This window comes from Aptenodytes forsteri, unplaced genomic scaffold (assembly GCF_000699145.1).
Source record: "Aptenodytes forsteri isolate BGI_AS27 unplaced genomic scaffold, ASM69914v1 Scaffold336, whole genome shotgun sequence".
Lineage (NCBI taxonomy): Eukaryota > Metazoa > Chordata > Aves > Sphenisciformes > Spheniscidae > Aptenodytes > Aptenodytes forsteri.
In genome coordinates this window covers 5,327,890-5,349,486 of record NW_008794911.1, presented here as the reverse complement: position 1 = coordinate 5,349,486, position 21,597 = coordinate 5,327,890, and the positions used below count along the sequence as shown (strand labels likewise).

Sequence of the window (21,597 nt, the reverse complement as noted above, 5' to 3'; positions counted from 1 at the left end):
TTCATTATATTTTCTCTCCCCTGTCCAGCTGAGTAGGGGGAGTGATAGAGTGGCTTTGGCGGGCACCTGGTGTCCAGCCAGGGTCAACACACCACACAACTGTTGTAGTTTTAGGTGATATTTTAGAGAAGAATGAAAGTCCTTAGCTAACACATTTGGAGTGCTGTCATCCTATAAACAGAGGGATTTGCTGCACTAAGCAGTTGATCAGTCTTGGAGAGACTTACTGAGTTGCCTTGGGTCCTACAGAAAATTGATAGCAAAGCCAGATATTGAATTCAGAATTTGTGGGTTGCAGTTTGTAATATTCTCACTCAAAGACTACCTTTCATTCCTTATATGCAATTGGAAACCAATTTTTAAAGCATTAGCTGAGCCATAACTTTATAAATCATCATGAAACCAAGTAAAGTGTAGCAATGGCTTAACCTCAAAATGTTAACAAATGCTAAGGGAATGAACCCACTAAAGGAAGAAAATCACACTCCATTACCATGAAGAAGCTAAGTCCAGAGCAGGCTGTTCCTAAAAGAGGTAGAGAGAGCATTTTTATTGAGATTCCTCTGAGCCTCTGGAGAATCCTTCCAACTGTACATTCCCTTATTCCCTCCCACAGTCACCGTATGTAGGTCATTAATCATCTGTTCAGGAATCTGCATTATGTACAGGAAAAAAGCTTAAGTTTGGAGAACCGTATACCTGCCCCATAAAACAAGCAGTCTCCTGGTAGACTCACATTCCAGATGTAAACGGAGGCCCAAAAGAGGGGAAAAATCCAGTGGCTCTGCTGAGTTCACTGTAGGCTGCAACCCTGTGGGCTCAGCTGTCCTAAACATTATGTCCTCCCTCTCTGCAGGAGCATATTAACTTAAAGCCACGGTCATGCAAATAGGGTGATACAGCTTCCAGGCTAGAAATGACATACGTAATAGGGTGGAGGGCTGGTGGAGTGAACTTAGATCTGTAGGTGCAGGTTAGTCCCAGACCGTGCAGCAAGACAGGGTTTCTGCTCTTTGGCTGCCCAAAGAGGCGAGCAAACACATGGAGAGGAGGTGTTGCCAAATGGCTTGTAGACATCTCTTATGTGGAAACACGTCTCTCATTAATGTCTAAAGAAGAGCAATGAAGCTGGTGAAGGGTCTGGAGAACAAGTCTGATGAGGAACGGCTGAGGGAACTGGGGTTGTTTAGTCTGGAGAAAAAGAGGCTGAGGGGAGACCTTATCACGCTCCACAACTACCTGAAAGGAGGTTGTAGCAAGGTGGGTGTTGCTGTCTTCTCCCAAGTAACAAGCGATAGGACGAGAGGAAACGGCCTCAAGTTGCGCCAGGGAAGGTTTAGATTGGATATTAGGGAAAATTTCTTCACCGAAAGGGGTATCAAGCATTGGAACAGGCTGCCCAGGGAAGCAGGTGAGTCACCATCGCTGGAGGTATTTAAAAGACGTGTAGATGTGGTGCTTAGGGACACGGTTTAGTGGTGGTCTTGGCAGTGTTAGGTTAACGGTTGGACTCGATGATCTTAAAGGTCTTTTCCAACCTAAATGATTCTATGATTCTATGAAGTAGTTATTAGACACCCTGGAGCTCCTGGAAGAGAGGAACCAGACCAGTAATAGTCCAAGGATGGGTATGGAAGAAGAACAGTTGTAGGTGTAAGGATGGTCGAATGAAATTAACATAGGTAGAGTAGTATATCAGACAGATAACGGATAGTAATGAGGAGAGACAGGTTTGACCTGCCAGATTCGGCTGATATTCCCAAAGTCAGAATGTTCCAGCACTGTCACTGGCAGACAGTTTTATTACCCTGAAATAAACCTTGGAGAGGGATGAAAATTGCTTGATTACTTGCTTAGATCACTTTTGAAAAGCTGGGTTTATATTATCATAGATTTCTGATACATCAAATAGCATGCAGTACATGCCTTTGTTTATGTATCAAATGTATGTAACTGGCAAAAGTAGTTCCCAGCACCCAATCAACAAGTAGAAATGGGCAGCTAAAAAATCACCTTTCAGTATATCTCATTTTCCCCCAAAGCTCAGGACTTCAGACTGAGATATTTTATACAGAGTGAATTACAAAACTTACAGTCTCTGATGGAGAATGGCATCCCCATGAACAATATAAAAAAAATTGTATTGTGTTGTCACAGCAAGTTTTAAGTGACCTAAATGCTACCTTCTTTAAGGATCGTCAAATTTCTGTGATTCTATAATAATTTTACAATTGAAATAATGATGCAAAGAAGCTCACCTTTGACATACTATCACAACAGTTTTTACATAGTTCCAATCAAAAAAATGACTGTGAATAAAATGTGACTTTTCCATTAGAGGTCTACTCTTTATCTCTACTTAATTCCACCTAATTTTAGATTTTGTGGACAGGTATTGACAATTTGTTTGTAAGCTCTTTGCAAATATGAACTATCATGTTCAATGTTTATATTAGAATATAATAATATATAATTATAATAACAATAATGTATAAGTATGTCTTACTTTCCTAAGCTAGTATTTGAAGTAGGTTTTTATGTAAGAACAATGAGATACTCATCCTGCATTACTAATAATAGTATGGCACAATCTACTTTAATCAATAAATGTATTTTTATAAAGCTGGACAGGCTACAGTTTCAAGCTCATGGCCAGTACTGAAATAGTCATCACAAAATGTGTACATTAAGGAATGCAAGGGAAGTTATGCAGTTAACAACTAAACTATTAAAAAATGGCATGCTTGCATGGAGGCTCTGAAAATATTATTACACATTCTGTTTCTGTAATGTTTAATCTATGTATTGCATACTCATAAGTAATAAAAGAGTACATAAGTCTCTACTGTAGATGTGGTTATACCTGAACCTATATGTTTTTCCAGTCTGCTTCATCTGTAGGAGCTGTTTTCATGCACTTGTATCCAGACCCATTTTGCCATAAACCATGCCAGAAACACTGTCAACTTAATAAACCAGCATTTCTGTACCAATAGTGCTGCATAGATGCTCTCATACCCATGTGATAACGTCGACCCAACACCATCATGCCCACTAAACCATGTCCCTAAGTGCCTCATCTACTCGTCTTTTAAATACCTCCAGGGATGGGGACTCCACCACTTCCCTGGGCAGCCTGTTCCAATGTTTAACCACTCTTTCGGTAAAGACATTTTTCCTCACGTCCAATTTAAACCTCCCCTGGCGCAACTTGAGGCCATTTCCTCTTGTCCTATCGCTTGTTACTTGGGAGAAGACAGCAACACCCACCTTGCTACAACCTCCTTTCAGGTAGTTGTGGAGCGTGATAAGGTCTCCCCTCAGCCTCTTTTTCTCCACACTAAACAACCGCAGCTCCCTCAGCCGCTCCTCATCAGACTTGTTCTCCAGACCCCTCACCAGTCTCGTTGCTCTTCTTTGGATGCGCTCCAGCACCTCAACGTCCTTCTTGTAGTGAGGGGCCCAAAACTGAACACAGTATTCAAGGTGCGGCCTCACCAGTGCCAAGTACAGTTTCATATTCATCTGACCAACCAGCTAAAAAATCATGGGTTTTGATGACCATTAAGAATTCATGTAATTGCTGCCACATGACCTAACAGCAAACACTCATTTTGTCACAAAGCATTCCTATATGAGAAGAAATTGCAGGGTTCATTCTCTATCTCTTTGTGACAAATTCCGGGGTTTGCCATGAAAATTCATTCATCTGGTATAAAGAGGAGAGAAAAGCACAAAGCTCAGTACTGAGTTATCATCTTTAGGCTGATTGCTGCTATTTAGGTCAACTATGTCCCTGGCTTTGCTAGTATACCTGTGTCAGTCAGGAGGGTTAAATATGGTATTGCATTTTATCCCTTAAAGATGCACATGCATATAAGTGAGTTTGAATCGGAGCTTTTTACCATCTGATCAAAATGCAAGAGTAAAAAGGAATGACATGGCTCTTGGAGGGAAAAAGCAAAGCTTTATTTTCCAAGTCCACACAAGGAAATTCTACTTTTTGTCGGTCATTTGCCCTTGGTTCCATGTCACTTTATATAAAGGAAAGCTTCTAGCCAGGAGGTAACAGAATTTCACCTGTTTTTCCTCTATTTTACCATAAAACTTTTTTGTATCTCTGCTCTCACACACAGAGATATTAATTTCTGGTAAGTAAACTCTTTTCTATCTCATATCATGAGAGGTGTACAAGTATGTATCACAATTTTGTTTTCTCATACATAAAACTATCACAATAGACATTTTGTGTAAACCTTAAATTTAGATAATAAAATACATTGTATTTCATTGTTTTGCAGGCCTCAGTGGTTAATATGTAATAAATAGTGAGACAAACGATATTGAGAAAGTATCCATTACAAACACTCTAAATATCAGTCCCAGTCTGTACATACCTTTGTTCCTGTTAGAGTCACACAGTCCCCATGAACCAGGACAAGATTTTCATTCATGATAAATCCTTGAGTTTTTTGTTTTTCCTGCACCAAAAGAAGCTAACCCAACTCTAACTAGAGACATAATATAATAATATAAAATCAAAGATTATATAGTCTTTGTGTGTTTATCATGCAAACAGTGAGAACATTTTTATTGTGTTTTAACTTTTACTTTTTAAACAGCATTCTGGCAGGAGAACAGTTATTTCATGTTTGTATTGTGTGCCTTTGTATTTGGGAAGAAAAGTTACTTGCTGTTTCTGTGCTGTCATTCAGCACCTAATGAGAAGCAGACTAACCTTGCAGATGTTAACATGCTCCTTCTGCTTAAAAGGTTTATAAATGTACGAATTTGAGGAAGAGTTATAAATAGAGCATATTGTATGTAACAGCTGGGTTTTTGAGCACAAGAAAAGGAAAGTTTGGGGGAAGTTCCACTGGAAAGTTCCTTTTGGGAAAGGTTTGGTCATAAGACAAATATCCTCCCATGGGTTTAGCCTTGTCTGGAACAGCAGATGTGCTGTGATAATCTTAATAAGATTTCTGCACCTGAAAAAGTTTCAGTGTCCATTTTTTCATCTAGTTCCCTTTGTGGCTTTTTAAAAGAACCGTCAGTTGATTTCGCAGCAGAGAGTATTTTCAAAGTTGACAACACTGTTTAATGTCTCTGTGCAAAGACAGTGAAATCAATTTCTCATGAGTATTTGAGCCCTGGAGTCAATGAACTGAATTTTGATTATGGAAATTACAAGTTACTCACACTTGTCATTTAAGAAAGCATTTCTTGTATTCCATTATTTTCTGCGTTTGGCATTCTGATCACTGCACTGATGTCCGTGCAGTGCTCCACCCTAGACCAGTAGAAAGCTGGGCAGGCAGTTGTCACCTGTATTATTTGGAAGAGACAGCATTCTTGTTTGCAAAGCTGGATGCTAAACACTGAGAAAATATCAAATCAAAGGGGATTAATTTGATGGCCTTTACAGAGTGGTTAGGACCTTTGCTGAAGTCCAGCATTTTTTAATATGCAGAATATGATATTCTGCCTTCAACCATAACATAGTACAAATTACTCATTTAGTGCAAATTGGCCTGAAAATGGGTACAAGTGATAAAGTAGTTTATGATGCACTGATGTTGCATTGAAGGAAAGAGTCGAAGAGTATGAAGCTGTCAAAAAGACAATTATGAGACAGACAAACTATGAATTCCCTGCTCCTTCTGGGGAGCAGTTACTTCTCAGTAGGGTGACTCACACAACTAACTGCTTGTCACTGGGAATTAATAGCCCAACCCAGAGCATGTGCAATAAAGCAGGCCTTTCCTGATGGCCTTTCAATTGCTTAATTTGCATTTGCTTGGCGATTTGAAATATATGCGCAAGTACTAAATATTGTTACAGTGCATGAACAGAAATTAAAACTGGAGCTTGTATACATTCATCTATTCTCTGCTGAAAGTGAATAGCTATTTAATCAGTTATTAACGGTTATATCAAGTAAAAGACTCTGCTATCTGAAAGTTAGAGGAACCATTTTTAGGGTCACCTTTCTTTCCTGTCTCCACCATAAATCTTGCATCCTTTGCTACATAGTGCTACAACTACCAGGAAGTGTTTAAGTGCCCTTTAGGTGGGAATACATTTGCAAATAGATCTTCCACATCCTAGGCAATATCTCCTTTCTTTCACTGCAATGTAAAGGATGGCCTGGAAATTTTCACTGTATGTACAGTGTTAAAAAAAAAAAGAAAAAATAAAATAGGGCTGACACTGCTTTTCTTTTTTAAAAGTTCCTATACATCTGTGTGAGCTAAGCTTTAAGAAAGCTAAGTAAATCCCTTTGTAGGATTTAGGCAGGGAGAGGCCTGTTTCTTGGATCCTGTTCATGCCTAAGCTCAAACTTAATGTCCACAATCAGCAAAATTAAAACTGAAGTTCCTCTGTGAACAGGTACTCATGAACATTTAAGTAAAAAGAAGCATACCTTCAGGATTAGGCAGTACCTGAGTGGGGGTCCATGCTTGCAATTTTTTATTACATTCATTAATGCCTCCCATGTCCTAGTTTAGCCTCTCAAATTATTGGGTTCTTTTTCTTTATCCTCTGGTTCTGTTACTCAGCTCCTTACTCCACAAGCTGTCTTACTGACTTCATGGGAAAAAGCAGAGCAACACTGCAGAGTTTCAGCTGTCCTGACTCAAGATTGAGGAAATATGGACAAAAGCAGGGGGGATTTACATGAATCACTTCACTCTCCCATAGATTCACTTCCATGTTATAGTTAGAAATAGCTCTTGGCTAAGATAATACATCTTCATTTTCCTTTTCTCTTTTCTCCAGGCTAAACAGTCCCAGTTCTGGGACATGCTGGGCCATGCAGCCTTCCTTGGTCTGGTGAGAAAAAGTGCTGCCACACGTGGATGAGCTGTTACACTGAGGTTAACTATTCCTATTTTCTCTTACTGCCCCTCATACAAGCCATTTAACACTGTATAAGGACCTAGAGCAATACACCCTTCTTTTATTATTTTCCAGTTCTCTTTTTTAATATTAGCGTAGAGTGCTCTAGTCACAATCTGATGAATGGTAAAAGACCATGTACAGTTATTGTTACTGTTGTTATTGTTGTTACTATTAATAACAATAACAGTAACTTCTTTGAAGTGGTACCCTTAACTCAATAACTGTTTTCCAAGAACGAATAAAAGGGACAGTCCCTGACCTCACAGACCATGACACTCTAAGACAACAAAACAAATAGTTCAGGGGTATGGCAGAACAAAAAGGGTGACTGCAGAAATCAACAATTTTCATTATAGTCAGCTTGGCAAACAAGCATGGTGAGAGGAAATTTAAAAGTGGAATTGAAAGAAAATTGCTTGTAAGCGAGACCACAGCCAGGTTTTGTATGGAGTGAGGCATGGAGGTGATTTGAAGGGTTGCCAGAAAGGCAGAAAGCAGTGGGAATATTAGGAGAATGATATAAGTTTGGGAAGCCAAATGACCGGTGTTCTGCTGGTATTTCTTAAACCTAGGGCTTCTGAATTGCCTCCAGTGGTGGGTAGAACAGCACTTCTCCTTCTGTGCAAGAGGGTGCTGAAGAATCAGTGCTTATCACCATGTTTGTACTTGCTGTGATACTCCAGGTTGTCCAAATTAGAAATCATACCCAAGCACAACCAGTTCTACAGATGTTGGCTAATTTATTGAGAGACTTTTTCAACAAAGGTTACAGTGTTGTTAAAAGACTTCCAGTCACTTATTTGGAAGCACTGCTAAGTTGCTTGTGTGACAGAGACAGCCCTCTTTTCTCCTGACGGGAGCATAGCATGAGCGGCCTCTCGGTATCAAGTTTAGTAAACGGATTGTCTTCTGTAATACTTTGGTATGATGAGTGTTCCATTCAGACCAAGATTAGAATATTGCAGGGTCATTTAACATCCATCTGTTACACTTTTGGCTGTCTGATTCAGTTGCACAGGGTGATTCAAAACCCCTCTCCAAGCTAATGAATCATGCTTTCAGAATGTGTTTATTATATAGACCTCACAAGGGTCTGTGGCATGTCTCAACTTGAAACTTTAAAAACAAAAATACAACATTCAGAATGTATTCAATTAGTACTTTTTGTCTGTAGGGCAACTGCGATAGTTTTATGAGAAAATCAAAGCAAAATTCATTATGAAGGTAATTCAGAACTTCAGAATGTCCAGATTGCATTCAAAAGAAAGGATATTAATTTTTTTTATTGAGTTAGAATTAGTAAAACATTTGGAAATGTCTGTTCATTAAGATTATGAGAGTATTCAGTTGTGGGAAAGAGACATCTAACATCTTTTTCCAACTTGGGCTGTGGAAAACGAGGAGCATGTAACACAGAAAAAGCAAATGCTCAATTGCTAGCTGTGAAATGGAATGGATAAGACATAAGTTACTGTGCTAATAAGTGTGCCATTTGTGCAGCTTCCACAGATGACAGTGCAGCAGAGAAGAAAGGTGGAACACTTCACGCCGGCTTAATTGTCGGCATTCTAGTCCTGGTCCTCATTGTGGCTGCAGCCATCCTCGTGACCGTCTATATGTATCATCATCCAACGTCAGCAGCTAGTCTCTTCTTTATAGAGGTAAGACAAAAATAACATGTTGTGTGACTAGTCTTGTCACTTGGCTAGTATAATTGGGGTCTCCAGAATAGAACTTTCTTAACTAAACCTAGAAAGTATTCTTGTGTTCGTAGTGTAAGCTTTGAAGAAGTGGACCCACCTCACCTAGCAGGTGATGCTGTTTTGTTCTTAGCATGTTTGTCACTCAGCTGCTTCTTTAACTACTATTGCTATTACTTTTTTTTTGTTTTTACATAGGACATATATCTGAAAGATATCTCTCAGATACCACTCCAACTCCCTTACCTATCCTTCATTGTCCTCACCATAGCTTTTTTCCATTAGCTGTCATGTGCACTGGAATTTTATTTTGGGACATATATTTTTTTCAATTATTTTCCTGTAGAAAAATAAAACATTTGCATTCATTAATTCTCCAGAAGAGCTGACTCAAAGTAAGTTTTTAGCTGGAAATATGTGTTAGCTGTTCCATTCATTCATTTGTAGAAATCTTTTAACACTTTGCCTCAGCGTGGGAAAGATTCTTTTCACCTAATTTTAATACCTAAATCTAATATAATCTCCCTTTGCTCTTTTTATTAGTGTGAGAGAAACATTTTTTTGTAGAGAGAAACAAACTCTTTTAGACCATGATTCATCTGACCTACTTGAGACGTCTCCTTTAGGATTAGATAAATTAACATTTTCCTCCCTCAAATATAGATAGCTACCTCAGGTGCAGACATCTACATTGCAGATGCTGACATTTAGTCAGCTCAAATCCACTGTACATGACAATATGAGAAAGGATCATTTTCCATAGGTGTTTGATTCTACAAAAAACTATGAATACCTACACTTGTGCTTTTTTCAACTCAGCAATGTTCCTCTACCTTATGATACGTATAGTTGCTAAACATGAAAGAAAACGCTGATTGTTCATAACCCCCACTTGCAGTACTCCCTTACTTTTAAGAGCCTGGACACTTTCTAATGGGCAATAATGAAGATGCAGAACCACTGGAAGTGTCACTAGGGACATACCTAGGGATTGCTTAGGTAAAAGCCTGGACTGGGAAGATATAGATATTCATTCTTAGTGACAGCATTGTGAATTGAAGCAAGACATGTACAGGAAGAGAATGATTCATCTTTAAAATTATATTATAATAAGTATACTGCTTAGATGCAATAGTAGTGACAGAAATCAAAATGAATTGTTTATCAGTATTCCAGGCTCAAACGATGTAACTGTGTTAACCATCGGGGAACAGCATCCACGTAATAAAATCAATAGCTTGCTTTCATGTCCATGCGGCATTTCAAGCCAGTTCTCTACTGATGTAGACAAACAATACTCCAATGAAGTCCTTGTACAAAAGAGAAGGATTTGTCCCTTTCTTTTTTTCACACACAGATTGAATTGCTATTCTTTCACCCCAGTAAGAACAAGTTTCTTATCTCTTATGATGTGACTGAAAAGGCTAAGTAAATGGCAACACCATTTTTTGAGGAGAGAAGAATACCAAATTAAAACACACATTTATTTATTTATTTTTGTTCTCAGTGTAGTAATGGCATGTTAATTTATTTCATTCATTGATATCATACTCATCATGTGAACAGTGGTGCCTTAATCAGTTTTGTTAAAGCCATTCCACTGAACTTAATCTTTAGGTGGCATTAATCAATCTATTCAGTCAAAGCTAAAAAGACTTTTAGCAAGCAGTGTAGGCTTTTAGAAAAAATAGAAAAACATAATCTTTCTGTTTAAAATAAAGTAGAAGTAATTGAATAAGGACAGGAGGAAGTAAATTAGTCAAAATCAAATTTCTGCAAAATGTGGTATAAACTACATCCTCTTTTGGTTACCAGGAAAATTGTGATACTTGTGGAGAATCAGCCATTTAGCAAGAATTATAAAAGATTCTAGCCATGAAGGGGTGGCCTTTCCCTGTGAGTGGTAAAACCACCGATGCATTGGTAAAACCACAAGGGGTGGAGAAAGGGATTACTCTGTATTTCAGAACATTTCCACAAATTCCAAATTGTTGGTATCATAAGCATAGAAGAACAGAATAAGTTAATCCATTCTGGAAATGAAAATGCTTTTAAGAAGTTTAATTGTTTAATCTCCAAAGGAAAAAAAATAGTTTGACCAATTCAAGAAATAAAGAGTAGAATATATCATTCTTATATTCATCTGATCTATAGTATGTACATGTTTCCAATACAGAGGAGAATGTATCTTCTCAGACTTGCATTTTGAAACTGAAGTACAAAAAAATAATGAGGCATAACTGGTATAAATAGGTCACTGTTACAAAAAAGCATTCCTTATTGTATTTGTGCAATGGAAAAATATTTGAGTAAGCTGTTACAGATAACATGGTACCCCATATACCACGGCAGATGAGCTGCATTACTTATGGGAAATGAATGAAATGTGGATCTCATGTTACCGTTCTGGGGAGAGAGCTCAAGAGGATTGCCATGGGCTTGGTCATGAAATGAGAACAAGCTCATAAATATTTCAGAAAATAATATTGTTTTGTATAAGTCTCGATTAATAAAGCAAGTTGCACAGTTAAAACAAGATGTGACAGATGGACAGGCAGCTCCTTCATGCAGTTGTCTAAAAAAATTACTAGTACACTGTAGCCTGTCATCAAGTCTTCTAGCCAAATCAAGATCTGCATCAGTTTATCTATCATCAGTAATTAATACAAATCTGAGGCTGGGCAAAATAAAGAACAGGGACCTGCCCCATTTGTGTTTACTTTCAAAGAAGCTACTTTATAGAGGCATACTTTATAGAGGCATCATATTGACATTAAACATAGCATTCATTTAAAACTATGACACAACTAATAGAGAAACTTCTTTTTACAGCTAAGATTCTAGGATGCTGTCATGATTTTGTAGGTAAAGCATCATTTTCAGTCAGATTCTGTTGGGGTTTTTAGCTTAAGAGCTATGTAAGGAATTTTGAGTTGATTTGGTTTATAGTCATGACTGGTTACTGTATAAAGAAAAGTATAATAGACTGATCCCATATCTGAGGCTTTAAGTCTCTTTCTCCCTTACATTCTCTGCAGATATCACCCAATATCCACTTACCACCTCACTCAGGTTTTCACGGAGCTCATCCCAAGTCCCACTCGTGATGCCCCTCATGTTTGTCATGTAGTTCCTTTTGCTCAGTGAGCTCCCCCAGATAAGGATACACCCACACTTTGACTGCACTGTTTAACTTTGCACTGATAAATGCAATCCCTTGTGACACCTCTGAGCACAATTAAATGATATCCTGAGTGCACTAGTTGGTTTAAATAAGCGATACACAAAAGCCAAGAAAAATGCCATTTATTCCAAAAGCAACTATTGTTTTAGAATGGAGTAACATTATTCTATGATTTTTTTACCCCTAAAGTCTGAAGAAAACATTTCCTCTAGTGGTTTTGTTCATAGCTGTTGAGCACAATGCATATGTGCAGCCCCACCTGGAACAAAAATAGCTATTTTGAACAAACAGCTTGAAAAGTCTTGAACACCAATGCTATTCAATTTGCCCATGGTAAAGTATCATTTTAAAAGAATACCATCCAAATAGTTCAATACTTTTTCAAAAAAAGTTCCCCTTTTTGTTAAGTGTGTAGAAGATTCAAATCAAAATGCATTTTCCTGTTTCTTCCAGCCCCCACACTATTCGACATGTGTTTCATTGTTTAAATTGGACACTTCTCTGGTGAACTAAAGACAGAATGAATTATCAACTTTTAAAGTGAAGGGAGTTCCAGTCAAAGTTCTAATGAATGCAGGCTCTTTCTAAAAGCTGAGGGTAAAAGTTGACTAAAGATTAGCTTGCAGAGTGACAGAAGAGATGTTGTATGCTTTGGTCTTTTATTTATTTATGGTTATCCCTGTGGTATTTTCTCTCCCTTGAATTTGATTTTATTGCCAATAATTTCCCCTTTTGAATCAAGTTACATACCTACTCTTACCTTGAGGAATCTTGTGTCTCCTGAGTATACTTTGAACTTATTTGCACTGATTTTTGAAAAGTAGCAAACATCAAATAGTGCTCTTCCTGTCTTTTTCAACAAAGCAGAAGCTTATGTCGGAAATCTAGCTATAACACATAGCTACACACTAGCTACACCACAATTAAAAAGTAATTAATTTATTCACTAACCTATGTAGTATACTTGCGTTCAGGATTTGAGGTTTGGTGGCCAAGAAGCCAAGCATGATGCCCCAATTGGATTGCATGCCTATGATATAGATCGTAGAAAAAGTGGTATAGATATCTGGAGCTGAATGTAAATAGCAGTAAAGAAATTCCCAGCTGAGTCAGATGGATTTGCTCAAATTTCATTGAGTTGCGGGCCAAATAGCAGCTTTAGTAGTATTTTAGATTTTGCTTCTTCCCTTCCTTCTCTTCATGTTCTTTTTTTCTTATATTTTTAATCTTTATTGATTTGCATTTGTGTGTGAACTTTGGCACTGAGAGCAATTAATGTCCAGGGAACATTTAGCAAATTGAAAAGCAAGGCATAAGGCAGACTGTCTTTTACTCAGATGTCTTTTGTCTGTTTGCACCCAGTTATCTGTGGACAGAAGGGTTGCACATGACACAAGAATTTTCCATGTGTATGCTTTTTTTGTGTCTTTCTTACCTTTCTTATTTATATGTTGGTCCAAAGTCCTTTTATTGTTTGAAACTTAACTCAGCTGTCACCCCAGTGCTCTGCCTTTGGGGAACAAGGGCAACATGATCTGGCCACAGCTGAGAAGACAGCAGAGGAATTGCTGGCCAATATGAAGGCAGGGAGTCAGACATTGTGATGTCTTTTTCCAGCTGGGCACGGAGATACTGTTGCCAAACGTGCTTATGTAAGGCTCCACAACAGCAGAATAAAATTCTTCTATGGCAGTTTTCTGCGGGTAGGGGATTTTAAGGAGTCTAAACTAACATTGCAAGTTGGGACCATCTTAACCTCAGGCAAAGAGCCTTTCTCTTGTGTTCAGTTTACAGCTACAAAACCAAATCCAAGTTATTAACACGTGTAGGCTCTGAAGCTGTAGGGATATGAGTGAATTCAGAGCCTGTGCATTTCTTAATAGTGGCTGTGTATGGTGTATGTCTTAATAGTAGTTAATATGTCACACACTGAAGACAAGTGTGGGTGTTTGTGGTTACAAGTTATCGTTCTTTTGAGTTAAGATCCCATTTTAAAGGTCATGGCCTTTGCCTTCATGTTCCCAGCCTCCCTGGAGGTTTTCCAGAGCTTTGTTGTGCTGATTCAGCTGCTTAGAAACAAGCATGTACGCTCACATACACACATGCACATACCTATGTCTTTTTTAGTTGTTTGGTTTGCTTCATTTTAGATGTTTAAGCTGGATAATTTCACAACTCTGTTTTTTCAAATGGCCACACAGAGAGTTGAACTGGTGCTGTGGAGCCAGGAGGTGACCTTGGGGAGAAAGAGACGGAGGAAGGAATGAGCAGCTGCAGATCTTCAGCAAATAAAATAATAGTGTGTGATCAGACCCTGGGGGATGCACCTCAACTCTTCCTAATTTAACTTGAATTATGTCTTTACTAGTAAATTAAATAAGCCTGGGACTGTTTTTTAGCATAGAGACCAACCAGCATGGAAGGGTCTGCATTCCTGTCATTTAACTCTGTCAGCCCCACAGTAAGGCAACGGCATGCAGACTATTAGCAGGGACTGAGGATGGTTCCCAAATCCTTAGCCCTAGCTGGGATGGTCTGAGAAAGCACTAATTGATGGGTATTTTTCTAACAATTGAGCCGTATAGTGGATTGTGTTGCAGTATCTGGAAACATTCACTGGCATGCAGATCTAGCAGTAGAGTTTCTCAGATTTTGACCTTCTGCTCCTCCTCATCATAGAAGGAGAAAACAGTCAAAAAGACGGAGACAGTTCTTGCTGTTTCAGAGCTCAGGGAATTAATGGGCATTTCTGGCTCACTGTTACACATCTCCGTTTATAGCAGCACTTCACAAACAAGAGCCAGCATTTAATAGCCAGCCCTGTTCTCCATGCACCATTTCCAGGTTTCTGCATTAATGTCACAGATGCAGTGTATGCCTTCAAAAAAAATGAGAAGTAAGTAGGAGACAGAGTAAAAAAGAAAGAAGAATTTTTTTAAAAAGAGTCAGATCCTCAGCTGGCTTGGACAGGTGATGAAGCTCACACAGCTCTGCTGATTTCTTCTGGGATATGGCCCATTGTTTTTATTATAGATATATATTTTGCAGGGAATTATGCTTTTAGTTTGAAAAAGGCTTGACATGGTCATCAATTTGTTTTTGTCCAGAAGTTTGAGCTGAATTGTGTTTCATGAAGATGATGATTAAAAAGAAGAGGACAAGTATCATTTTTCTCTTCTTTCAAAGTCCTGCAGTGTCCTGGCATTTGGGGTACTGTCATTGATCTCACTGTCATTGCCTTGTACTGATAGTAAAGTTATTTTTTTCCAAAGCTTATCCAGCTCAGCAGGAACCAGCAGCTCAGCAAGGGAAATGTAAATTGGCCACAAGGGAGAAGCACTAAAATAAATAATCAACACTGACAATAAAAGTCAAAGGTGGGGAGGAAGGAGGCATTCTGTTTCTTGTCCGTCAGCAGCCAGCTACTTAGATGAACCTAAGTCTGCAGAAACATTGTTATAACAAGAAGTGGTTTAAATCACAAAAAGATACTTTAAACAAGCACTTCTATCAAGGAGAAAAATAAATGAAGTCAGTAAATGATCCCACTGAATTTTAAGTCTGAAGCAATCTTTATTTCAGAACAGTTTCTTCAAAATATTCAATTAACATGGTGTCAGGCAATTGATCTTTCTTATTCCTGGAAATACATATCAGAAGTACAGTTTCAGATGTTTGAAGCCTCATCCAATTCCAACTGTGATTTGCCAAATAAATTGGGTGTTTCTAGAAGAGATTCTAGACTGATGCATAAATTATAACTGTCTAAACAATATTTCAGGTAACTTTGAGCATGCCAACACATATTATGGGCAAGGTAATTGGTAACAGAAAAATATTTCCTCGTCTTGAGAAAGTAGAAGGCCTGGATACCCAGACAGATTAACAGTGGACAAGTATACTTAGACTAATGGGTCTTGGTGGTATCAGGTTAACATTAGTAATAGATGTTACTATAGTTTTTTCCCCTTTTTTAATCCCCTTTTCTTAATCTATTTGTGTAGGTCTTTACAATTTGTCCGGGGTTTTGATGATTCATCCAGAATTTGGATGGCTCTGTATTTACATATTTCCAGTTAAGAGAGTTAAACAGGTGGTGTTGGCAAAGTGTGGTTAAAGAATACAGCTTTAAAATAGATACCCTTGAATTAGATAAAGAACTTGACATCAATGGACATGTAAGATGTAACCTTCAGTAGAAACAGTGAAACAGTCCTCTGAAAGTTTGAAAGGTTTGAAACACAGGAAAATAATCAATAGATAGAGAAGACAAAGTTGCATCAGAGCATTCAACCTAAAAAGTACCAAATAACTTCAGCTTTTGTGTATTTTAGTAGGAAATTAAGTTTGCTAGGGAGCTCTGGAGAGTCTTTCAAGACTTTGAAAGACTTACCTTCTCATGCTAATTCAAGTATTTATATTCACATAAACTCAGTTTGGAAAGAGAATGTGTGTTTCTTGCTGAAATCCGCTGTTCAAGTTTACTGCTGAATAGGAATGAAGAGTTGATCCATGCACAAGCACTCTGGGATTTTATGCTGGTTGAAGTAAACGAAGGAACTTTTGATAATCTTAGAAAATTTTCAGAACAAAGTGTGTGTGTGGCAGGGTTGTGGGGATGACAGAGGGTCAGATTTTTCATTTTTTCCCTTCACTGCTCTTCTGACACTGCAGATCTGTGCAGAATCACGCTCATACAATTTTTCTGTACAGAACGAAGGATGGGATGAGGATGGCATGAGGATAGTAGAGGATAGGATGTAAGAATATCAAATATGTAATGCATGTTGCTGAGTTCCTTCTGTCCATTACTGATAGAAACGACTTCATGCAGATGTATGAAAGGAAATGTAAAAGCTTAGAATTACTGCAGCTAACAAAATATATATTATTACAATTGCTTTTAATGAATTGCCATCTCAGGTGAAAAATGTTAACTGGCATAAATTTTAGAGATGGTGTATAATGTCAGCACCAGAATCTCTCAGGAGCAGGGCATCAGTCTTCAAATACCAGTATTTCAATACAACTTTATACAACTGTCTGTCCTCCTGTAATTGATCTTGTATATTGCTTATCCCTTACAACACATTCTCCTATTGCATGTACAAAGTAGATTTCGTTTCTTGTTTATGTGTACAGTTCATTCTTTTAAAATATTTTTAAAATCCATTAAAAAATATTGAATTGATTTTGTACCAGCTTCTTCACTGGAAGTCTGAATTGATCACTTCCTTTGTTTTCAAGATAATATTAACTTGAGGCACTGATTGGGTTCTAGTCCGTAAGTCAGTGTAGAAATACATAATTCTTACTGAATTTTACCTCTTTACTAAATTGTAGCAGACTGTTCCATTCTTATTTTATAGTTGCATCATTGGTGATCTGGTGGCTCACAATAGGTAGGGGCCTTGCTGAGAGTAGAAAATAAATGGCTTCACTTTAAATGATCTCTGGACAGTTAATAGAGGCCCGTAACATAGAAACTGGTGGGTCCTTTTCCCTTTCCTCCTTTTGAATATGATCAAGTTTACTAGAAATTTATGTGTAAAATTCCACCATTACAGTCAAACACATACAGAAAGCACTGACCTATCTAAGACTCTCCTGTAGTTTTCAACTTGAGCCACTTCTTTCTCTTTTGCTTAAAAAAGTTACTGTTCAGCAGGAAATAAGATGGTCTAAAGCTAGCAATCTCAAAAAAAAAATCATAGACTGTAGCACTGGAAACCATATTCAGATCGTAGCAACTGAGTTTTGTTTTGACAATATTCAATTAAGTACATTCAGATATGTATCAGACCTCTTTTTTTTATCATGTCTTAATGAGATCATAACATTTTGATGGATTAAAGAGGCCCTATAAGGCTCAAAATTCCCTCATGTTGAAAGATGTCAAAAGAAAAAACTGGTCAACCACGAGAATACACTTGGAGACCTTTCCATGCAACAACAGCGAGAAGATACTCCAGTCTCCACCCTTTAGGATTCATAGGTGGAATCCCCTCTTTTTTTTTCTCAGAAGACAAATAGCATTCATTCTGCTTCTACTGCAAGATTTACGTAAAGACACTTATTCTAGCCTTAGCATTGCTGTAGGAAGTGAAATATACTGCACAGCCACCAACAGTGCTGTAGAAAGGCATAAGGTAAGAAACATGAAAGGTAGATCTCACTTTCCACGGATTATCCAACTGCTAGTTTCTTTCATTTTATCTTATTGATCTTCAATAGGAACCAACTTTTTTTTAATGTGTATCATGAATTATTCTTCTGCATCCTGACATGTATCTTCGGCATCCTGGTCATGTAAGGTCACAAGTGCTTTTCCCTCATCCTTATTTCCTTAAAATAATGAACCCAAGAAGATTCAGTCCTATGAGAAAAATCCTATTCCTGCTTTCCTGCTTTGTAATTCACTGAAAGGAAGCAGGAGTTACAACTCTCCAGCCACAGCTCAGAGGATTTCCTCTAAGAGTTCTAATTCCAGAGGAAGAAGCATGTTTTTTCCTGTTAAATTGGATGGCAAAACTAAGGAATTAGTTAAAATACCCAGCTTGCTTTCTCCCTGTTTTCTTTTGTTTGGGGTTTTTTGTGGGTTGGAAGTGGGGGATGTGTTAGGTTTTTAGTACCTTCTTATCACTCTGCTTCGCAGAGAATAATGGGGAAGAATGCATTAGGCATTTCCTGAGCTGCTTCAGTAACTTAAGGAGCTTTGTATCTCCCGATATCAATTAAGTCACTTTTGGTTTTACCAATTAAAACTGTAATGTCTCTACAGCTTTTCGGGGGTCAATATACAAGTCAATTAATTGATAGCTTGTCAGTGCTCTCTTTTAAGCCTGGCAACCACTTACATTTCCCACATACACACAAAGAAGTTGAAATTAAACAGACTGTCACTAGGAATGGAAAATCTCACCTCAGGCATGAAGAGAAACCACAGAAAGCTACAATTTTACTATTTGGAGATGACCTTCAAATCTGTTGGTTTATTTTCTGGAACAACAGCTGATGTTTATACTGTATCACATTGTATTATTAGAACTGATACACATCTGTTCCATATTTCATCATCTGGAAAGGCCAATTAAAAAGAGTAGCCTAAAATGGTAGATTTAGTCTCTAACAGCAACATAGAAGGAAGTAGTCACTAATCATGGGTACATCTTAAAATGAAATTAGGGAGCAACTTAACAGATTAAAACTCAGCTCATCCTTATATGCTGCCATTTGAGACCGTTTCTAATTATTTTTTCCTACTAGTTTTCCAATGACTTTTCATTTTCTCTTTTCATTAGAGACCTCTTGGTCAAACTCTTTTCTCATTTATACCAGTATAAATCTGGAATAAGTCCTTTACATTTAATTGCATTATTCTTGATATACTTTAGTGAGTCTGAGAACAGAATAGGACCCTTTTTCTTTAGCAATAACCAAACTGTCCTTCTTAATTTTGCAACCACGCTGAATCGAGCTTAGGTAGAAAAAAAAGTCTCCAAAGTTTGAATAGACTAAGTTTTCTTATTAGGAAAAGACATCTATTAAAGAGGACAGTGTTCTGCCTTCCTACTTGGTAGGAAGTTGTTGCATTGAAAGGCCTGGGATTTTAAATTACCTGTCAAACAGAATTTAACTCTGGATGCCTCAAAAGTAACCTGATCCTGCAATGGCAGAAAAAGAAATCAGTTGCTTTTATATTGTATCTTCCTAACGGTGATCACTGTGGAAGACTTTGTGCTGTACCCACAGACAGCTGTGTGATTGTAGGTAACAAGATTCAGTGGTCCCCCAAGATTTCTTTAGTGGCTGCTGCCCAACAGCACCATGAGTCCCAGCATAATGTCATGGCTGTGGCTGTTCTGTGGTCCCCAACGCCACCCCTCAGGAGCATGAAATATTGTTAGTGATCAGAAGGCAATCAAAATGGGGTATTATGGGGACAGAAAATCAAATGCAATGTTTATTTTCAGAAGAAAGCTCATGAAGTAAAATTGTTTTGATTTTGAACTGTCAATGAAAATATAAGCTGTAACTTACCTGCTTGTTTCTCCACTTGTTTTCCTGCAGTGTTTCTATACAGGTTGCTGTATCTTCCAGCCCTCCTTCCAAGCAGGTTGCAACTGTTGTCAGTAAAGAAAAAGAAATATGTATCAGCATATTTGGCAGATAAAATTTTCAATAGGGAATAATCATTTTAGGAGAGCTTTTTCTGCTAACTGACTTTAAGAAAGAGTTTCCCTACTTTCCTGAAAACTATTCCTTTTTGACAGAATCTCAGCTTGGTCACCCAAAATCTGAGCCTTCCCAGACATTAACTACTTTGTAAATACAGGATTTTTGAACCGCTTTTCCTTCCCAGCGGCATCACAATCATACAGGGATTGTTTTATCTGCCCTAGAAAAGATCTATTTCTTTTCTCTGTTTATTAGCTGTTTTTAAAGCAGGCACCAAAGATCCTAATGAAACTTGGCTAGGACCTCTTAAGACCCTTGTACCCAAAGGTCATAAGAGTTCAAATGAAAAGGTTGATTCGATTTGAACCATCAAAGTAAACTCCTCAAGTAGCAATTATGGCACTTGAAATATAAAGTCATTACTTTGTAAGTCCTGCATAAGCATGCCAGAATTTTGTTCTAAATAATTTTTAAAAGTACTGTTTCTGTGGACTCTGCTATACATTCTCCCATGGAGTAGAGTATGTTAGCAAATTCCTATGCAGAACTAGGAAGGAAGAGCTGTGGACAGATCCCTTAGGGGGTGGTGGATCTGCAGGTGTATATAAGACAAAATTCACAGATCCACTGATCAACAGTTTTAGACAGGAGTTATTTCATCATCTTCATTGCTATGACTGGTGGCAATTATTTAGGTCTTTGAGAACAGCCATCATCCACAAATTTAGAAAGAGGGATTAATTCCTCTGACTTGCTGCTGAACTGTGCGTCTCTGTTCCTGTAACAACTACACAGAGTGGGTTTTAGCATGAGAGACACCAAAATTACAGAGCATTGTTAAAGTTTTTATTATTAACTTATTGTTGTACCCTTCATATTCTGAAAGTTTATTTTCTTGTTGTTATTGTTACAGCGACGTCCAAGCAGATGGCCAGCAATGAAATTCAGAAGAGGATCTGGACATCCTGCCTATGCTGAAGTGGAACCAGTTGGAGAAAAAGAAGGGTTCATTGTATCAGAGCAGTGCTAAAATTTCTAGGACAGAACACCAGTACTGGCCTACAGGTGTAAGACATTTACTTTGCCTCTCTTTAAAGAAAAGGAGCCCTAAGCTGCTGTAGCCTGATAGAAAGAAGATTTTGGATAAGCTTTGTCCAAGAAGAAAAACTATCTAAGATACCAGATTACCACTGCATAGTAGTTTTTGTTAGTGGACTGAGACACAATGGTTCATGCAGAACACTTGTCAGTGGACACCTACGGTATCAGAACTATGGCACAAGTGCCATGTTATTGGCTTTAGGTATGGGGATGCACAATAATCAAAAATATAATAAAGCTTTGGTGCACAAGGGTATTGCCCTTTGGTTCAAGTGTTCTTCCCTGGTATCTCAAAGACTGAGCACTGATCAGTGTTCGCGGGTGATTGAGAAAAATATCTCAATGCAGGTAAAGAAGAAAAAAGGTATTTTCCAATACGTCTATAAGTGGATGTGAAATATACTCACTTTTCAATTCTAAATTAACCTACCCACCTAACTGAGTGAGCCACAATGTATATACTTTCCAGTAGTACAATGTTTCTTGTACATTGCTGATTACTATCCTTCTAAACAACTCATGATATACAAA

At 37.9% G+C, this 21,597-nt stretch overlaps 1 protein-coding gene across 1 annotated transcript in view; it reads left to right on the top strand.

Moving 5' to 3' along the window:
- The window catches only part of PLXDC2 (plexin domain containing 2), a 158,443-nt gene extending 137,130 nt beyond the window's left edge, over positions 1-21,313 (top strand). Inside the window, exons 14-15 of the mRNA XM_009275258.2 lie at positions 8,404-8,564; positions 20,879-21,313. Of these exons, the coding sequence (XP_009273533.1) occupies positions 8,404-8,564; positions 20,879-20,995 (278 nt within the window). The 3' untranslated portion in view covers positions 20,996-21,313. The remainder of the gene's footprint in view (positions 1-8,403; positions 8,565-20,878) is intronic.
- The last annotated feature ends 284 nt before the right edge of the window (positions 21,314-21,597 follow it).